The following is a 21158-nucleotide window of genomic DNA, read 5'->3' on the forward strand; positions in this document are numbered from 1 at the left end:
AAGAAAAGAACAACTTCATACCTTCCTTAGGATTGAGGGGGTCATAAGGGCTGAAAAGGGCAATTTGAATATGTCAGTGGTAACTAGGACACCTCATAAAGAACTCCCTGGTTGGAACACTGATAGTATCTCTATAGTGTGCACTTAAGGTAATAGATTCACTTTTTGGGAGCAGCAAAATATTGATTGTTTTTCCCAGAACCAGCATACAGCAATATTTTCACATTGCTTGTTGTTCCCCACAAACAAAATGCAGCTCACTAGAATGCACACCAGAAATATGTTTAGGCAATGGGGTTGGCAAGGTGAGAGATGAGGTGCCATGGTCAATATTTGTACACATTGTTTTCAAAAGGTCATTTTATGTATCAACACAACCAAATGTACACTGTGAGTGCAGGACATAAAAACCTATCATCCCCAGACGTAGCAAACTGATTGTTGTGTTTGTGGTTAGCTGAGTCAGGGGTTTGTCTCTGGGTAATGTTATTATATCCTCAGGACAAATCAATACACACAAACACACTGACGGACACACGTTTCAGCGCTCATTGACATATAAGCAATGACACACGCACGCACGCACGCACGCACGCACAGAGAGAGCATTTCATTTCGTGAGACAAACACAGAGCAGAGCCTTGCGGTTGAGGGCGGTATAACTGCTGTATCAGGCGGTGATGCAGCCAGACAGGATGCTCGCTCGCTTAGGTGTGTGCGTGCATGCGCGCGTGTCTGTGTGTGTGTGTGTGTGTGTCTGTGTGATGTCCAAGAGACATTCTCCATTATGACCATATCCCCTTGTTCCTCCCTCCTCCTCTATCTCACTTCAGCAGTAAATCATTTTTGTGGGTTGTTCCCCCTGCGCCAGCCTCTACCTAATAAAGACACACTCCCCAACACCTCCAAGCCTCCTTCACTCTCATCTGAAACTTTCCCTTTTAGAATTCTCATTAACTCTGAGAGAGAACTGGATTAGAATGTTAAGTGTTTCTCATGTGTGCTCTTTCCGTGTGTGCTATTTCCGTGAACAGATATTGAACTTTTTTTTGGAATTTAACTTTCGGGTTGTCCTTCAAACTCCCAGGCTCAAGAAGGGGATCCTCAGGGAGAAGTGTACAATCTGTTCCTAATACAACAACAGCTGCAGGTACATTACTTAACTCCCTTGTGGCTCACAGTAAACTTTGTCTTTGGGTTTGGGTTACAAAACGAATAAAAGCATACAACATCAGAAAAGCACCACTTGAACTTACAGTAAAGCCTGTTGTCTGAAAGCTATGGAATAGTGTTCCAACACACAGTATCAACTGTATTTTACATAAATACCACATATCCAGAACTGTACACATTTCAAGTACCCGACATCTGCAGCAGTGTCATAGTTAGAATCCACCAAGCATCCTAATTGGTCCTGGGCAGAGCAGAGAGAGAGGGAGAGCGGGCAGGGCTGGCCCGAGTCACAGAGGCAGCAGTACATCTGCTCCACCTCTCCTAAAGCCCTCATGCTTCACATGCTCCCCAGTCCTCTGCTTGCCAACTAATGAGCATATGTCCACAGATAAATATGTGGGTGGACGTTTCCTAAATTGAGTGTCTCTCAAGTGAAGCACTATATACAGACTGGGGAGAATGTGTTAGTGGACTTCTAACACTTCTAAACAGTCCGCTCTTATAGCTGAGTGGTGTTACAGAATGGTCTATGACTGTGTTTTGTGAGCCTCTGAAGACAAGAGTTGCGAAGAGTTTTATGTGTTGAGAGGGATAATACATTGGACTGAACATCTGCTTTCATCAGAGAGGTTGAGTATGAGGTTAAGATTTTGTCTACAACCCCCCGGTTGGGAATCTTATTATGTTATCTTATCAACTGTTAAAGGTTGCAGTGAAGCGGGAGTCCACCTCCGAGCATTAACATTCATTACAGTCGCCCATAATATCGGTCTAAAAGATCAGAGAAGTCTGTTCTAATATATGAATCATAAATCCCACTGGAAGTGTACTGCAAGGGGGGTCAAAGTCAGGCACGGAGAGGAGGCCACTTTAGACTGCTGAGATATAGCCATAGTCTGTTGCTGTGTTCAGAATCAGGTAATACCCACTGAACACTTGCATACTTCACATTTTATGTCCCTGATTGCATTTTTCAGTGAATGCAGTGGGACATCCTGGTCCTTCCAGTGTACTAGGTGGCCATTTACACTTGCGGCTTACTATATAGTATGGAAGTATGCCATTTTCAAACACAGCCTATACAGTATGTTTGTGGAGTGTGTCATCTTACTGGGAGCAGCCTGTTCCTCCTCTGTGGGCTCCTCCTCAGTCTTCTGGGGCGGACCCTTGATCTTGTACAGCAGAGCCAGCAGACGCCCTTTTATGGACGTATCCTGGTCCTCCTCTTCCTCCTCGCTTTGGATCCCTGCAGGGACAAGCACATCTCGGTCAGGGAGGACTCGGAGAAATCGGAGGACAGGCTCATTGTGATGCATAGGACAGAATGAGGAATGGTATCAAACATTCCGTCCCATGCATTACAATGAACCCGTCTATCTGATTTCGATCTCCACCAGCCTCTGATTTCAACGTGTCACCCCACATTACATTGAGTCACAAAGGGTTGCCCTTCACATTGAGATTAACTAATGAGTTAAATAGTGCATGTGAAAAAATATCCACTAATGTATATGTCACTGGAATTGACAACCTACTGTATACAGAATACAGTGAACACGCACGCACGCACGCACGCACGCACGCACGCACGCACGCACGCACTTCATGTACAGTTGGAGCTATTGCGGCTGTGGGCCAAATCCTGACTTCACTTTTACATCCCTTTACTCCACTGGTTGGGGGGGGGGGGCACTGACCTTAGCCTAAGTAAAGCTAGGGGGAAACATTGAGACAGGGTGTGGTAGACTTCGTACCGCAGTGCAGACGCAGCTCGCCATGGAAGATGTTCAACTCCTCCTGAATCTCCTCTGGGCAGGGACAGTCCTCCCCAGCAGCAAAGTTCAGCAGTATGTTGATCTATGGGAGAAGAGGAGGGTGTGTTTATAGTAGAGGGAGAAAGAGAGGGGGGAGGAGAGGAGAGCGAGAGACTCACAGAGAGACAGAGACACAGAGGGGGAGAGAGAGAGAGAGAGGGAGGGGGGAGAGAGAGAAAGAAAGAGAGAGAAAGAAAGAAAGAGAGAGAGAAAACTAAGAACTACAGTAGGAGAACTGAGAGAAAAATTTAAAAAACAATTGCAAAACATCATTAATGTGAACCATTCCCGCGGGTAGACCTATTTTAGATGTCTATTGCTGTAGATGGAAACCTATACAGGCTCCTCAGATAATAATCTCTTTGATCAACGCAGGGGGGATTGGTTTGGATAGTTTGATTTCCAGCTCAGGGACAGATATTAAGGAGAGACGATGAAGGGATTTCTCATCACACGCTGTGGAGAGCTTTTACTTTCATGCACTGCGGAAAGTTTCTAACCAGGAGGCATCTCATATAGCCAAAACACCTGCTGTAGCTGGGTCTGTATGGAAGACAAAACTATAAAACCCACTAGCTATCAATCAGATTGAGACATGTCTTTAGGCTAGGTGGATACTGTACAAGTCCAATGCAGCCAACTTGGATTCGATTTCGATTTCTGGCAGTGCTCCTTAATAAAAACCTAGAGAAATAAATAAAGATCTTTGAGAACGGCGAGGTGGTGAGTAACTGCGTACGCAGTGCCAACGACGCCAACCATTAAATCCTTTCTCAGCGAGAGATCTGTGAGAACACCCTAGCAGGAGAGCAATTGATCTGCATAGCTTTAGAGAGCTCAGGGGCGGGTGCAATTAAACGTGTGAACATGAAAGCGTATTCTGAGGGCAGCCCTGGTCTGTGAGTCACAGTCCTGTCCTGTTCTGTCTGCAGCAGGAGTGCTGTGCCCAGCGCGGCCTGGGGCAGAGAGGACAGGAAATGACTGGGCCAGGATGTTAGGGGAGAAGAGTGATGTTCTCTCTCTCTCTCTCTCTCTCTTTCTCTCTCTGTACACCCTAACGCTCTGGCTATTAGGCAGGGAGGGAGGGAGGGATGGAACGGAGAGGGGGGCAGAGAGAGAGCGAGTGAGAGAGTGTGTGAGAGAGAAAGAGAGCGAGAGAAAGAGAGCGAGAGAAAGAGAGCGAGATAGAGAGAGAATGAAAGAGAGAAAACTCACTGCCCCCCTCTCCCCTCCCTCCTCCCTCCCTCCCTGCCTACAGTAGGAGCCAGGACATAGGGTGTACAGAGAGAGAGAGAGAGAGAGAACAAGATGATAGAGATTTAATGAAGCCTAGTCATGGGTTATGATGAGGAGACAAATCTCTGGCTCTCTGTGGCGTGTGGCACAGCACTTAAATTAGCTTCCTCCACCTCCAACTGCTGAGCTGTACTCAGACTCACTGGCTGCAGCGTGAGGGGACCAAACCTCACTATGGTAATATATGGCAGTGACTGTGAGGGTAGCAGGGACAACTGTGAGGGGGGCTGTGAGATTGGTCCGTGAGATTGGTCCAGCATCTGCTGTGAGAATGAGAAAACCCTGGCAGGGGTATTTCGGTCAGGAGGACTCAGCAACCACAGGCATATGTCTAGCTGGAGGATTTAAAGACCTCATCAAGGGCCGTACTCCGGTCAAACGGGGCCATGATATTTGTGGAGGTCTCGCCAGGGTGGAATCTTAATATTTTATTTCCGAAATGTTCAACACTTATATTTAATGGTTTTTACTTGGAAGGATCACATTTGTGGCTGTGAAATGACTTGCTGTGTTTGTTTCTTGCCTCGTGTCTTGGCTGAATGTCATTTTTTATTTATTTTATTGATTCTAATGTTTTTGAATAAAAGTTTCAGGTTAGAATGTAAAGAGTAAATGAACACTGTACCTGCTCCTGTGGAGGTGAGCGGAACTCCTTGGTCTTCTTGGCGGTGACGGCGGCGGACATGTTGAGGGCCAGCATCAGCTCGTTGTACCTGAACTTCTGGTTGAACTGCAGCTTGGAGACGAAGTTGTCCGAGAAAGACACGATGGACTCGATGCGCTGCTTCAGCTCACAGTCACAGAAGTAGTGGAGCAGCTCACACATCTAATAGGAGAAAAGAGATGGCTCTGAGTTGATCACTCTGAAGTCACACACACACACACACACACCTGGTTTAGATAGAGTACAGGACATATCTCCAATACAGAAAAGAGAGAGTTGGTCTTTCAAATGCAGTACACATATGCCTTTGTGTGTGTGTGTGTGTGTACAGTACCAGTCAAAAGTTTGGACACAAATTTGCCAAGAGTGTGCAAAGCTGTCATCAAAGCAAAAGGTGGCTACTTTAAAGAATTTAAAATATAAAACATATTCTGGTTTGTTTAACACTTTTTTGTTTACTACATAATTCCATATATGTTCCTTCATGTATGTGTGTATGTGTGTGTGTGTATGTGTGTCTCTCTCTCACCTGGCGTTTGACCGACTCGGGCAGCGTCTTCTCTAGCAGGCCCTTCACAGTCGGCTTGCCGTCCTTGGTCTCCTCCTCCCCAGCCTCCACGGCCTTCTCCTCGTTGCTGCTCACCTCCTCCTTCTCCCCGCCTGCTGCCTCCTCCTCCACCTTGGCCTCCTCCTCCTCTGGATCCCCGAACACATTGGGATCAATCAGCAGCAGGATCAGTCTCACCTCCTCGCTGTTCAGCACGCCCATGATCAACAAGGTCCCGATCAGCTTGAGGATGGGCACAAACTGGTACTCCACGCTGCCCCCTACTGGGTCTCTGATGTGGGAGCCACCTCCCTGCACGGCCTCGGTCAGCATGCTGATGGCCTTCTCCTTGAGGACGGCCAGGGGTATCTGGGGGCTGTAGAGGTGCTGCTGGCGCTTGGTGCTGATGAGGCAGGGAGGGGAGAAGTTGAGGCGGGGCTTCAGGGACGTGCTGAGGCCCACACCCGGGAGGGAGTGTCTCTTGGACTCGTCGGGGAAGAGCTTGATGGAGCGCGTCTCGTCCGTCACGGGGATAATGAACTCGTTGTTCATCATGAGGCGGGCCTCTTTGGCCGTCTCCAAGTGGATGCTGATGGTAATGTGATATTCGTCACCATCACCATCATAATCACCATAATCACCATAATCATCATCACCATCATTAACCTCATCATTATTATCCTATTCATCATCATCAAATCATGATGGATTCCATTTTGTGCTCAATACACTTGAGTGCTTACACTGTAAGCTTCACACCATATTATCTCCATATCTCTAGCCATATTACCGACCTGATGAGGACGTTATAGAATCCTTCTCTGAGCATGCCGGACAGGTATTGGTTGTCGATGGTGTAGAGGAGCTGTGATTGGTCCAGGTGGCTGCAGAGGGCGTGTGCCACACGGGTGTTGCCCAGGGCACAGAGGGAACCGTAGAGCTTCAGGGTGTGGTAGTGGAACTTCCTCAGGTCCTCTATTTCAGACAGCTCCAGGATGTCCAGACACCTGAGAGAAAGAGAAAGAGAGCGAGAGACAGAGACACAGAGAGAGAGAGAGAGAGAGAGAGAGAGAGAGAGTAGGAGAGAGAGAGAGTAGGAGAGAGAGAGGATAAGTCGGAGAAGATTGCCCACCCCTGATCTAACCAGTGTGCAGAGGTGTTCTTCATTTTAGAATGACTCTTTTAAAGCATACCTGTTTAGCATTCATGTGTGTGCCTGTGTGTGTCATTGACTGTACAGTATGTGTGTGTGTGTGTGTGTGTGTGTGTGTTAGGACTCCTGTATGCTGTACGGTGTCTTCTGGTGAGAGATATTTTTTTTGTGTCCCTCCCAGACCTGTTCTCTTCAGGGATGTGGACGGCCATCATCTGGAGGGGCTCCAGACACTGGACCACCCAGCCGTGCCTCTCGCTGACGCGGGCCGTCTCCACTGTGAGGAAGGTGTTGGGCATGCGGCTCCACAGCACCGCCACGATGGTCTGCACGTCCAGCCGAGGCGGGCACTGCGGCACCGGGTTCCTCTGCTCGCTCTTGAAGATGGCCGACGACAGGGGCATGGTGTCCTGGGTTGAATGACAGCAGCGTTGGGATGATTTGCATACGTTAACGATTGCAACGATCATATTTAGGATGAGTTAATTACCGTGAGACTAGCGGTTTGTATGAGTTAATTGTTTCATAATCCTTACATTGTTTTAACACCCTGTATGATCGTTTAAGAGACGCTAGAGTGGGGGAAACAGACCTTGATCTTGACAAACTCAAACTGGAAGAGGTTGGGGCTGGTGGGACGCACAAACACAGCGGGGAAGAGTTTGGTGTTGGCCTCCACCTAGACACACAACAACAATAACAACAACAACAAAAACAACCTGCTTACAGCCTGCAACGCATCACAACACCAAAGGGAAGGCTGCCAAAGGAAGTTAGCTACAGCTCTGACTTAATGTAGCAACGCTACATTAAACACCTGAGGTGATTCAATTTCTGATGATAATCATGTGTACGTCTCTCTCTCTCTCTCTCTCTCTCTCTCTCTCTCTCCTCAGGTACTCAAGACTGGTGCTTGTCTGAGATGATGTATTTCTGCGGCAATTACCCAACCGTCAGAGGGATGCATCAGTCTGCATCGAGACAGCCCATGGATTAGCAGGTGTTTTAAATGCCACTCGGCTGCCCATCAGACAGGGTATCAATGCCAGCCATCAGGGAGACAGAGACAGGGAGACAGGGGCCAAGGCTAGCTACCTCTGATGCAGTAAGAGGGAAAAAAGCTTTTCATCAGGGTAATAGCCCATTTATTTCTTGGGAGGGATCACCCGTTATGATGGCAATTCAATTCAGAGGCAGAGAGAGAGAGAGAGAGAGAGAGAGAGAGACTCATCCCTCTGGGCCCTGGACATCAGCTCTATATCCAGTCGTGACGGATATTTGAATGTGTTGAATAAAGTGAAACTCGTCTGAGGTTTGAACTATGTGGCTTGAATTTTTATGAGCAGAACATTTTGTACGTTGAACTGATAACAATTCCTTTCGGAAGTCCATACGATGCCATCTGTGGCCATTAAGCGGGCATTTGGGGGCATCGCATTGCATGTATGTCAGTTAGCTATTGTAGGAATCCTGCCCCTTGTGTTGAGGTGGTCATACTGCATGTGTGTCAGTGCTAGCTAGATGATGAATGCTATACCTGGTAGCTGGTGATTATACTATAGGACATTGTGATGGTAGTGTATGTGTCTCATGGAGGTCTGTGTTATGGTGAATGTTGTACCTGGTAGGTGGTGGGCAGCTCCTTGCCGTTGGCGGTGAAGGAGACGAAGCCGGTGGCCAGGTCAATGTGACAGCCAATCTCCAGGTCCGCGTTGGGGCGGGTGGAGGAGTTGGCGGAGCTGATGATGTCTCCACCACTCACCATGTAGCAGTTACTCCTCCTCACACTGTAATGGAACAGACAAGGGGAAGGAAGAGGGTTGGATGAGGTAATGAGGGACTGGCAGGGTCATTCAGAGGTGGCATTCAGATGAAAACATTTCGGTATACTGTACTTTATTACATTAAAATTGTCTACAGACGTGTTGCGTTTGTTTTGTTGTTGCATATAAAAAAAACAACAAAAGGCTATTTGAGTGAATTAAAAAAAAAAATCCAACCATACACAGACTATAAAAATGTTTAAGGGAGGGCTCTTGCCTTTCGTGGACACGGCCCCTCTCGTCTCCCAGGGTAACAGTGACGGTGCGGGTCTTGTTGAGGCTGAAGTGTTTGCTATGGTAATGGTAGTCAGGGGTTACCCAGCCAACCCACACGGAGGCAGGGTCTTGGCCAGCAAACACTCTCACAGAGTGGTAGTACTGCAATAAAAAACATGCATAAACTGAAACACACTCTAACAGACACATTAACAGACACGCTAACAGACACACACACACACACACACACACACTCACAAAAGTGTGTTCTAGTATTGCAATAAACAACAGACATAATCCCAGGGACCATAATACTGGTACTGTACTGTGTAGTAGTAGGGGTTATAGTAATATTTACTGTACCGATGTGATGCTGCCATAATCAACTGTTCCCTCTTCTTTTAGAGGTTGACTGCAAGGGAAAATCATCAGGCAAGTTCAGGGGCTAACCATAGGCAATTCTCCTCAATCATTCCTTTAACAACCACTGAGCTGTATGTTGGAGGATGGTATGGTAAACTACACTACCCAGCCTCTCTGACCTGAGTTTCGGGGACTCATCAAGTGCCGTAACGGTGTTGAGGAACTCCACGGGCATGCTCAGTCTGCAGAACAACATGTCGTTGTTGCTGGTCTGGGTCCCAAACGTCTTGTGGGTGACCTTGAGACACGGGGGGCTGTCCACCGTCCCGTCAATCCTCGTCACCTAGGGGATTAGATTGACGAGAGCAGAGAACGGGACTGTATGTCGCTCACTACCACAATATACAGTATCTAGTGATGCTGAAACCTGATATTCACCTGCTAGTTACTGTACATACAGTAAGCAGCTACTGGGTATGCAATATTCAGGTGTGTTTGTAAGCAAGTACTATGTAACAATGTGTTATTACATTGTTGTTACAATTACCTGCTTCTAACATTCAACACATTGTATAGAACATGTCCCTTTGGAGCAGATTTTTTGCATTACAATGAACATGTTGACAATGTTTGCCCCTCATTGCTGACCGTGCCTTTACCTTGATGTGGTTGTGGTTTTTGGGTATGTTGACGAAGGTGGGTAGGCGTTTGCTGAACCACATGGTGACCTCGCGGTTCATGTTGACAGCGAAGGGTTCGAAGCCCTCCTGCAGGCCAAACATGGTGTAGTACTTAAAGGTGCTGGCGTCCTTCCCAAGGTTCATACGACCGATCTCCGACTGACCCAGACAGCACACAGGGACGAACCCTACAGGGGGGAGAGGTTAGAGGTTAGAGGCCGTCTCACCACTAACAGGTATGTATCATTGTACAGCATACTCTGCTGTAAAGCATCTAGGGCATTGAGAAATATGCTTTTTTGGAACGATGTACAGTAATCAATATGAATTGCTACAGTACGTTTCTGTGCTTTTCTCCAAAGTAAACTCCTTTCCCCATGAAATATGAGTTCATGTATTGAGTCTGAATTGATGTTTTGTTTTGCTTACACTTTACGTTGCATATTCCTGCATACCCACTGTCTCAGAAAACAACATGCATTCAAACCATAAACACCCACACCAGCCAGTTTTGCTTCCTGACTTTTCTTGAAATAAAATAGAACGGAATCACTGAGAGAAGGGATGCACCGAGGGGTATCTTAGTCATTCACAGAGTTATTTGGGAAAGTAACATCTGATATAGCTAGGAGCAATTCTCAATTAAATGTGTCAAAAGGTTGTTTGACTCACTTGCGAAAAACCAGATGACGGTGGTTCGGATGGTTATTTTTGGCTCGCTAACTTTACAGACTAGCCACGTCACACTTTGGTGCTCTATGCTGAATGAAATGTCATACGTCACGGCACGTGGGAAATCGTTTTAGGAGGAGCTAAGAAAATAGAATGTATTGCCCAAAATATATATAAATGTTAATTTTCAGATTTGAATCATTGTGCAATAACAGTGTGCAGCACCAGGATCACCTACAAAAATGTCAAAATGACTAATGTGGGCCTTTAAGAGACTTCCTGTGGAAATGGTTTTGAATGAATGAATAAGTTAGCCTAAGTTAGATGGAGGGATGACTTCAACATCAGAAAAAAAAAACAGTATCTCTACAGAGGAACTCACCGTCCTCTGTCTCAAAGTCAACGAAGCAGAGCTCTGAGCCCTTGTTAGTGATGAGGATCTCCCCGTTGAGGGTGAAGAGCATAGACTTGTCATCCATGTTGATCATGCAGCCCACCACATCGCCCTTGACCCACGACCTGCCGAAGAAACGACTCCCCTTGTGCATACGACGACCCTGGTGGAATAATCACCAGTTGTCATGGCTACTGTACAATGTCAGATGATGTAAACACTTTGGAGCATAACTCAACACAGTAGAGTGGTTGAAAATAGTGGGCCAGACACAATACTATTCTTCTAGTTGGATATACAATAGCTGTCCAGAAATGATAGGGTCCTTAATGTAGCTGTCCTTAGCTGTCCTTAATGTATCATGATACTGATTATTACTGTAAGAAAATGCGAACAAGAAGGTAGTTTACCCTGTATCAATCAAATGATAATCTCTTACAGTATTACAATACTATACTCAGTGTATTTTGCTTGAATATGTTGGTTATTATAATGAACAGTCCAGGAGGAACGTGACTCTTACCACAGAGGTACACTGTATTAAACCATGGTACTGTAAGAGCAAGTGTGAGAGGAGGCAGTTTACCTTGAAGCCATCGAAGACGTAGGCCTGGTCGTCCATCCCCAGCTCAAAGTCAGGTCTGCAGCCAGGTCTGGCCCAGCCCACCCTCATGTCCCCTCCAGTCAGGGCCTCAAACTCAAAGTACCACTTCCCTGTCGTCAGAGCGTATGTCTGCTCCACACGGAAGAACCGGATGGTCTCAATGCTCTGCTTCTCCAACACGTGGCAGGCTGGGAAGGACGTTACAGCACATCAACAAACTGTGTGCGTGTGTGTATGTATGTGCGTTTGTGTGTGTGTGTGTGTGTGTGTGTGTGTGTGTGTGTGCGCGCGCCCTGCTCACCCTCCTGGTCTGGGGGGTCAATGTCATATCCATACCCCACCATTGTCCTGATGGCTTCTCTGAGGCTGTCTCTGTTGGACTTCTTGGTACGCTCATCCAGTAAAGCATATGGCACCAGGCGAGGATTACGCCTGCTCTTCAAATCCTACAGACACACACACACACACACACACACACACACACACACACACACACACACAAACACTTCACATTAGTCATCTTGTTTACCACTCTTGTTTACTCATGTTTAATAATAAGTTATGAGATTTGAATATGAAGCATTTCAAGCTCATCCATGAATGTTATGCCTGCAATACATCCATTCACTATTAGATCAAGGAAGTGGGCATAAAACATACAATGGAGGTGCAGAGTACTTGTATTTAGTTGAATCATAAAGTTACCTGCTGGATGCCATAGGTCCATCCTTGTTTGATCCTGTCCTTGGCCCACACATTGTGGGCGTTCTCGGCAAGTTTATCTACCAGAACCTCCTGACCAGGGTTCAGTTTCACGTCAGAAAGTTCCAGTGGCGTTGGCTTATAACCGTTAGACATCACATAGCTACACATAACACAAGAGAAGAATAGCTTAACACAGTGGGAAGAAGCTTTTAAAGTCTTCTTTGCCAAGTATCCTTTGGGATTGATAGTGTTTACCTCAATGGGACTTCCTGGTTTCAATGATAGTTGCACAAAAGAAATAACTGAGCACAGCTCTCCAACCCACAAAAGAAAAACAATTCCCTCTCTGACAGACTCAATTACACTCACCGAACACTTTATTAGGAACACTATACTAATACTGGGTAGGGCCTCCCTTCCCTCTCAAAACAGCCTCAATTCTTCGTGGCATTGATTCCACAAGATAGAAACATTCCTTTGAGATTCTGGTCCATGATGACATGATTGCATCACACAATTCCTGCAGATTTTTTAGGTGCACTTTCAAACTGTGAATCTCCCGTTCTACCACATCCCAAATGTGTTCTATTGGATTCAGATCCGGCTACTGGGAAGGCCAATGAAGAACACTGAACTCATTGTCATGTTCATGAAACCAGTGTGAGACGACTTTTGCTTTGTGACATGGTGCATTATCATGCTGGAAGTAGCCATTAGAAGAGGGGTAAATTGTGGCCATGAAGGGATGCACATGGTCAGCAACAAATAGGCTGTGGCATTCAAGCGATGATTGATTGGTATTAACGGGCCCAAAGTGTGCCAAGAAACTGTTCCCCACATCAACACCACCTCCACCATGAGAAGGTGTACAGGTGTTTGTAATAAAGTGCTTGGTGAGTGTAGTTCCCCATCAGTATTACTCCTCCTTGTATTCCTTTAATAGGTGCTCAGCTCAACGCGTTGGCGTGCAGAAACAGAATGACTCACTCTTTGGGTAATTTCACTTTCTTCAGATCCTCCTCTGCGTTTACGTTCACCTGTGACACATGGCATCCTAGTGCCAACAGTGTCCTAAGAGAGAGAGACAGACAGAGAGAGAGAGAGAGAGAGACAGAGAGAGAGAGAGAGAGAGAGAGAGAGAGAGAGAGAGAGAGAGAGGGGGGGGGGGGGGGGTCAACCTCATGAAACCTGATCACATGACTAAGTCACAACAGAACACCACCTTCCACTGTCCTACTGTCATAATCATTGGGTCTAAGTGTAAACGGGAGATCTGCCTTTGAGATAAAGACATGTATTCTGATGAGCCCACTTCAGAGGTGTATTCTCCTAGCTACAGTAGGCCGACAAGCTGCTTCTTGAACTGACTTAATCAAACTCATACGGTATGGATACAGTATGACAATCAATCAATAATATTGCAATTAAAACCGTAACATGCGTCAACGTGTGATCTATTACAGTGCAGTCTGTCCACGGTGCAGTCTGTCATTAACACCTTGCATATTCAATTGAACATCACCACAGGAAGTCGAGTTTTAAATGGCAAGTGTGCTCCTGGCAGAGAGAGATGACTCAGTGTTTAGGGCTGGAATGGGCTCTCTCTTCCTAAATCAATATTCCCTGGATTCACTCAGGAGATTGAACTCATTAGAAATACTGCTTTAATCTTGGCCTAATCTGCACTTCTGTCACAGTCAGTAGCACTTGTGTGCCTCATATGAATGAGTAATTGGGATATTTAGCAAAACCCACAAGCAGCTTACTTCAGGGTTTCGCTAGACATCTGCAGGTTATAATTCTTTTCAGTTTCCGGCAGCTTGGTGAAATCCACAAGACAAGGATGCTGCCTCTTGTTGTCGTCCCGAACCTACGAAAGAGGCAATTTAGCAGCATTACGATTGCACGCACATACAGATCTCACTCTGCTTTAGCTAAACAGAGAATCCTCCACAAAACACATCCACCACGAATACATTACTGAAGATTAAGTGGTTCAGTGAAGAATAAGACAGCTTAAAAAAAACAACAACTCCGTACCTAGGTACATTTAACAAATGGAGGTTATTTAAGGCAAAGTTACAGAGCAGTCTTGCATGAATAAATCTGTTGTTATTCCCCCAGAATAATATCTAGCCTCAGCTGTTGGTTATTGAACAAGAGAATAAGGTTAATGGAATGGGGGCACTGTGGCGCAGAGCAACATTCCCTGTATGAATGTGTAAACCAAGGTAAATATGCCCAGAATCTAAATAACACCGTTCTTGTGGACTATGTTTTTTTATAATATATGCCTTTTAGCTGACATTTGTATCCAAAGCGACTTACATTGCAGTGAGTGCATACATTTTTCAGTATACGTGGTCCCAGCGGGAAACAAAACCACAACCTAAGCATTGTTAGCGCCAACAGCAACACGCTGTTGATAGATGCAACCAAATCCAAGTGTATCAACCCTTATCCTCCATGCCAACTATGTGCCAATTGTCCCAACAATGTCACTTTGAGCTAATGAGGTCTCGTTAAAACAAAATTAAATGCTGAACAGCTGTGGTTCCTAAATATTGTCCTTAATAAATGATAAGGTCTGGGTAATGGTGCCTCTAACCCATAATTAGTTTTGCCTGTCATGCTTCTGGAAGGCGAGATGCTCATTAGGTTTGTCAAACGGCCATGGTATTGCCCGGCCTCCCAGGAAATGATTCTGTGATAACCACTACAGTACAAAGAGCTACGCTGTGTGTGCTCAGCATGCTAACAGCTCTGCTCTATGCTGCAGTGAACAGTGAGTGGAGAGAGAGAGAGAGAGAGAAAGAGAGAGGGGGCGAGAAAATCCAATCACATTTCCTTACGTAACTGTCTTTAAGTTTATCAGACTACACAATCAGCGAGTTCATCTTTTGACAATCAGACTAATATTACATAATTGTCCATTTTCCTGACATTTTCAGATGATTAAGACATTAATGAGATATACAAACACATATTATAACAAAGGACGAGTTGATCAGTGTGAAACCATCCCTGGAGAAAGTATTGTGTGAAATCACACAGAGGTATTGCGCCTACCTTGCCAAATGACCAACCCAGTTCGATCTTGTTCATCCCCCAGAGTTCATGGATGTTCTCTGCCAGCTTGTTTCGGACATGGTCCAGGTGAGGGGGGAGAACAATCTGGAGAGAAAAAAATGGAAGAGGATATTTAGTGTGCATTAAGCATATTCCAGACATAGTCCAGCTATCTGTAATTACATACTGTACATTGAACATCTACCAATATGGGTATGATATGACGTTTATACTGAAGCATTATTGTGGGGCTATTGACTATGCCTCAGGATGTAAGACTTCTGTATGCCTGAGTACGTACAGCACTGGTGTCCACGGGCGTGGGGATGAAAGAGGCCTGAGAGAGGAACTGGGTGGTCCCCAGCAGGTCTCGGACCCCTTCCAGGTCCCTCTTGTACTCTTTCACAGGCTCCACCCGCATCTTTTCCTTGGGCAGCAGCGCCTCGTAGCACGGGGAATAACCCGCCGGCGGCAGGAACTTAAAATCTCCATGACGCCCGCCCAACAGGAAACGGACCCTGAGAGGAACCAAGAAGTCAGAAGTTTGAGCGTTAAAATAATCGACCAAGTATGGTAAAAAAAAAAATCCGCTTCACTTCACTCCACATTCTCCACAACTTTATCAAATTAATTAGGAATATGCAGATTCTACAATAGCTTTGATCCCCCTCTTTTGATCCACGGGAAAGTAAATCAGTGCATGTAAATCAGTGCAAAGCGAATCCATAAAAGCCTCTGTGGTATTGTGCTATTGCTATCTTATGCCTATGGCCTCACTAACAGCTGAGTCCACTGCACAGTCACAATCCCCACTCTGACAGTTCCTCATTACAGCTCCTAATTGTCTGGCTTCACCCTTGACCCTTACTTGACCCCGGCGGAGAAGCTGACGACAGGGAAGAAGAAACCATCGATGTTGAAGTCCTCGAACATGCCCTGCACCGGCTGGCCGTTGATGCGGAAGGACATGCTAGGGGCGCCCAGGTCCAGACAGCAGCTCACCACGTCGTCAGAGTTCAGCAGGTGCTGGTTAATGGAGGCCACCGCTCGAGGGATTCGGCCTGGACAGGAGAGGAGGGGAGAGGAGAGAGGAGAGGACAGAGTGGATGGATAGATTGAGTGGTGGGAAAATGAATTTCAAAGTCATGGAAAATCTAGGTCCTTGTAGTGTAGTGTCCTTGTAGTGTCCTTGACTACAACATCAAGACAATGACCCAAGAATGTCAGACCTCCACTCCCAAAATAACAGTACCATTTAACATGCCATTTAGGTGCAAAGACCTTCAAAGTTTTCCATACTTTTCCTATGCAGCCCTGCATGTTCGAAACTGATTCTCCATACTAGTCTGTATCATGCTAAAACATTCAACAGGTGTTTTGAAACAGAACCTCTGCTTACCTGACCACAGGTGTAGGCCATCAAAGCTGTAGGAGTAGAGGTCATCTCCCACCCCGTTGCCCCCCCAGCCCTCTCCACCCCCGGGATAGGGGGCGTAGCCCTTGGTGGTGGCCCAGCCCACGCGCAGGTGGGAGGGCTCGCTGGTCACGTAGTGGTCCACCTGGTCAATCATCAGCTCAAAGTACCACTTCTTATACTGGGCCGAACCCTCAGTCATCCCCAGGAAGATGTTGGGCCTCATACTGGACGGATGGACACACACACACACACACACACACACACACACACACACACACACACACACACACACACACACACACACACACACACACACACACACACACACATCTATATTCTAGTTATGAAAGGCTTGGCTCTGTTGTAATAATTCACTCTCACCTATTTTCATACAGGCCAGACAAGTAAATACCTGCAATTATGTATTAAAAATGATGTCATTAGGGAGGAAATGCTGTAGTACATTGAAAGAATGGTGGTCCTGTTACCTTTGAACATCATTGACCAAACGTGTCTGAAGGAGCAGGTCCCTCTTGGGGAGCAGGTGGTCACAGATGAGGTTCTGATTGGCTCTTACTGCCACCCCGTTGCAGACACAGAGAGAACACAGAACGTCCAGAATCTGCAATGGAGTCACGGAGAGAGAGAGAGGGGGGGGGGGGGGTTAGGGAAGAAAGAAAGAAAGAAAGAAAGGATCATCTCATGATAATTTGATCCCCATTCCCACTTCATATTCCTCCCCATCTGCTTACATCAGCTCTCTCTCTCTCTCTCTCTCTCTCTCTCTCTACATGCCGAGAGAAATAATCCTCCCATTTATCTCCTGTGTAACAACCAAGTGCTTCATGATTACCGCCTGGGTAAGCAATGCCAGTTATAAATGGAGTAGCATACGTGTACCCTATCTTTACAAGGCCATAGGATTCCTCAGCCGTGCATGGGTGCAACACCTGCTGTTTACAAGGGTGACCTTACATGCCCAATACGCCCCCAAGAGCAAGTATTGGACAGACAGACATGCTAACACTGCATATAAAACATACAAGGAATGTCAAAACAATGTAATTTGATTTGCAGCGCAATAGCCAGGCTACTGTTAATGCAATGTTGTTGTGTTGACAGCTAGGAAAGCGACATACTGTATCTACATGAATTGTTTGATGTTGAATTGTTTTTAAAAAGGGAATCATTGCTAGTCTGACCTTGACATGACATAGTTTGAGGATTTATGGATTGGCAGCATTTAAACAAAGCAAATCCTGGTGTTTCTATGACAGTATATGCCCAGTGGAAAGATGCTTGGCCTCAGGTTAAGATGAATGGACAACAGTGTCTCTGTGCACCATGTACATGTCTATTTGCTTGGTTTACACAAGCTTGGAGGGCTTAGAACAACAACAATGGGATAACAATGGGTTTAGCATGTTTGAAATTGGTTTAGAATGTTCTCAGAATGTGTTAAGAATGGGTTTATAACATGAAGAGAATGTTTAGAACATTAAGAGAATGTTTCGAAAAATGGGTGTGAGCGTGTTCAGATAGGGCTGTTGCTCACCTTGTGGTTGCGTCCATGTTTGTAGAGCAAAGAGATGATGGACTTGATGTGTGCTTTCTGGATGATGTTTAGAGCCTCTGGACTCTCTATCAGGATGCAGTGGAGAACCTCCAGGATTCCTGAGGAAAAACCATTACGTGTGTACCTCAGGCTAAAACTATTTAGACAATATCGGCTCCAGATTCAACAGCTTCTGACTAGTTCACTGGGACACATTAGCACTACATGATCCATGAATAGGTAGCTACATCTAGTATGTAGGTAATCAAAGATTTAGACCACATAAGCCAATAACTCTCCTTCCATCATATTCATATTTGAAGCCTGTATTCACAGCAGTGCTTACCTGATGAGGACTCCAGTCTCTCCAGCTTGCTGACCAGCCAGTCCAGGTTGCGGGAGAACTGGGTGCAGTTGTTCCTGTTTCCACGGATCAGAGAAGCTGGAAAAGAAGGAGAAGCAGGGTGAGAGGGCGAGACACAAGGGTGAGAGGTGTGAGAATGAGAGAGTGGGGGTGAGGTAGAGGGGTGGGAAAGAGGGTTGAGACAGACAGTAAGTGGGCTGTCTGAGGCCTTGTCTGTCCCTGCCGGTGACATTAAGCTGTCTCCGCATTCTTCACCATTAGGGTCCAAGACACCAGACAGATAATGCCTCTGAAGCAATTTAACACCGCTTGGTGCCAAAAGAATACTGATGGGGGTCTAATCTCTCTGCTAATTCACTTCTCTCCTGAGAGCCATCCGTCAATACAAACAGATAGAGAGGCAACACTCTGAAGGCAAGGGCAAGGGTGCTCATTGATGTGAATATGAAACACGACCGGAGAGGAGGAGGAGAGAGACCTGAAGCTAGACTAGGCTAGGCTGGGCAGCCCTCAGAAGACATTAAATAGGCCGGTCTGTCTGGTTGTGAGGTGATGGAGAGAAGACCTGCAGCTAGGCTAGGCTAGGCTAGACTAAGCAGCCTTCAGAGGACAGTAAACAGGTCTAGATGACCTGAGGCTAATTCAGTAGAATGTGTATGATTTGAAACTTAACGTTCTTAATTCCTCCAAAATGAAATACTGTACATGGTATTCTCTCATTCTAAAGATCGTGAAAACCCTGTCATAACAACACTAGTGGCCTCCCAATAGAACATGTTCAATCACACAAAGATCTTGGAATCTTTATAGACAAGAAGCAGAGCTTCATTAACCATGTCAAGAATCTGATTAAAAAAAAGCTAGAGTTGAGAATAGTTTTCTTATTACTGGCTTGCTTTTCTTATGCGGCCAGGAAAGAGCTTGTACAGTGTACATTCTTGTCTGTCTTGGACTATGGTGATGTTATTTACACGCAGACCTCAAGCACTACCCTGAAGGCACTTGATTCTGTGTATCATGTGACCCGAAGGCTTATCACTATACAGTGCTGCTAGCTGGTCTTTACATAGGCTTATTGGCTTTACGTAGGCTTACATATTGGTATACTCTGACTCTGACTCTACAAGGCCATTCTGAGAAAATTGCTACTTAATCTATGTTCTTCTTTGATACAATCAGCAGATAAATAAACCAGCTTTGCTCTCTTACTCTTCACTCTTAACAGTTTGACACATCTGAACGGATCATGGCATCAAGTGTTTCAATTACTCTGCTCTACGGTCTTGGAATTCATTCCAGACTACTAGGAAACCCCAGTAGCTTGTTTCCTTGGAGAAGTTGAAACGGTTGGTTGGTGTACATGTAACTGAGGAAGGTAAGTTTCAATAGGCTCTCGGGGTGGTACATATGATTGATTTTATTTATGATTGTATTGTATATTTGTGTGTGTAATTGCATTGTACGTGTGTCTATGTCTGTAATTTCTTTATGGTGTGTGTCTAATTTGTGTGTTGTAACTTGTTCATAATGTAAGTGTGTTTTATGTCATTTGTTTTATGATGTCTTGTGTGTCTACATTTGTGATTTGTCTAAAATACTGTACTTTCTGGTCTTGGACAAGGTTTCTGTAGAAAAATAGATATTATCTCAATAAAACTAACATGGATAAATAAAGGTTAAATAAATCAATATAAAATAGGCTAGCCAACCGTCAGAGGACAGTCAATAGGCTGGTCCATGTGGTGATAGGAGGGAGGTCTGAACAAATAGAGCTGCCTAATTCATCACACCCTCTCTCTCACCAGACTGGCATCCTTGAGAGTGACCCCTGTGTTGGGTTAGCGGGCAGGAGTCTGGGTTTGGACTCAGTGGGTTGTGTGTGTGTGTGTGTGTGTGTGTGTGTGTGTATGTGTATGTATAGGGGTGTGTGTGTGTGTGTGTGGGTGTGTGTGTGCATACGCAAGGGGGGGGGGGATGATGAATATCAGGGCAGTCAAGGTGAACTGAGGGGAAGCTGTTAAAAAGATGGGCCTGCTACAATGACAACAAAACAAAACTATCAAAGAAACTGCGAGTGAAAAAGCTAAAACTTTTTGAGGTCATGCTCCTCTTCACGGTTGAGCATTTGCAACGACCATGAGAGGACACACTAATGCCAGACAGTGATGAAGCATCTGGAGCCGAACATTTGTTAGTCAAATTATTCTGTTTGAGCATCAATCTGACTGGTGTGAACACCCCCCTGCCCAGGAGACAGAGGAGCAGATAGACATAGGATGGAGATCAGGTCACTTTTGTATTAGTGTAGTGAAGTCTCTCTCTCTCTCTCTCTCTCTCTCTCTCGCCCTCTCTCTCCCTCTCTCGCCCTCTCTCTTGTGACTGATGACCACCAAAAACTGCCATGTCACTCCTGTCAGCAGCTCTGGTCTCCAGATGGGGTGATGGTGACATTGTGTGTGTGTGTGTGTGTGTGTGTGTGGGGGGGGGGGGGGGGGGGGGGGGGGCGGGTCGGTGGGGAGACGGGTCGGTGAGGGAGGGCGGGGGGATGATACAGCTACTAGGGACAATCAGAGCACTGTGTATTAGAGCTGGGCTTGCACACCTCTGCATCTCCCGAGGACCGGAGTTGGAGACCAGTGAAATAGATCA

The 21158-nt window shown here is 45.9% G+C and overlaps 1 protein-coding gene across 1 annotated transcript in view; it reads right to left on the reverse strand.

Moving 5' to 3' along the window:
* ryr3 (ryanodine receptor 3) overlaps nt 1-21158 on the reverse strand; it is an 83996-nt gene that overhangs the window by 34434 nt on the left and 28404 nt on the right. The window contains exons 15-38 of the mRNA XM_083689093.1: nt 18492-18587; nt 18146-18264; nt 17079-17212; nt 16573-16814; nt 16042-16234; nt 15475-15691; nt 15174-15278; nt 13871-13974; nt 13092-13175; nt 12105-12264; nt 11701-11845; nt 11382-11587; nt 10784-10958; nt 9709-9917; nt 9215-9392; nt 8688-8883; nt 8269-8434; nt 7240-7326; nt 6831-7057; nt 6289-6501; nt 5477-6083; nt 4909-5109; nt 2928-3030; nt 2285-2419 (exon numbers count right to left, since the gene is read on the reverse strand). Coding sequence (XP_083545219.1) covers nt 2285-2419; nt 2928-3030; nt 4909-5109; nt 5477-6083; nt 6289-6501; nt 6831-7057; nt 7240-7326; nt 8269-8434; nt 8688-8883; nt 9215-9392; nt 9709-9917; nt 10784-10958; nt 11382-11587; nt 11701-11845; nt 12105-12264; nt 13092-13175; nt 13871-13974; nt 15174-15278; nt 15475-15691; nt 16042-16234; nt 16573-16814; nt 17079-17212; nt 18146-18264; nt 18492-18587 — 4302 coding nt within the window. The remainder of the gene's footprint in view (nt 1-2284; nt 2420-2927; nt 3031-4908; nt 5110-5476; nt 6084-6288; nt 6502-6830; nt 7058-7239; nt 7327-8268; nt 8435-8687; nt 8884-9214; nt 9393-9708; nt 9918-10783; nt 10959-11381; nt 11588-11700; nt 11846-12104; nt 12265-13091; nt 13176-13870; nt 13975-15173; nt 15279-15474; nt 15692-16041; nt 16235-16572; nt 16815-17078; nt 17213-18145; nt 18265-18491; nt 18588-21158) is intronic.

This window comes from Argentina silus (genome assembly GCF_951799395.1).
Source record: "Argentina silus genome assembly, chromosome: 17".
Classification (NCBI taxonomy): domain Eukaryota; kingdom Metazoa; phylum Chordata; class Actinopteri; order Argentiniformes; family Argentinidae; genus Argentina; species Argentina silus.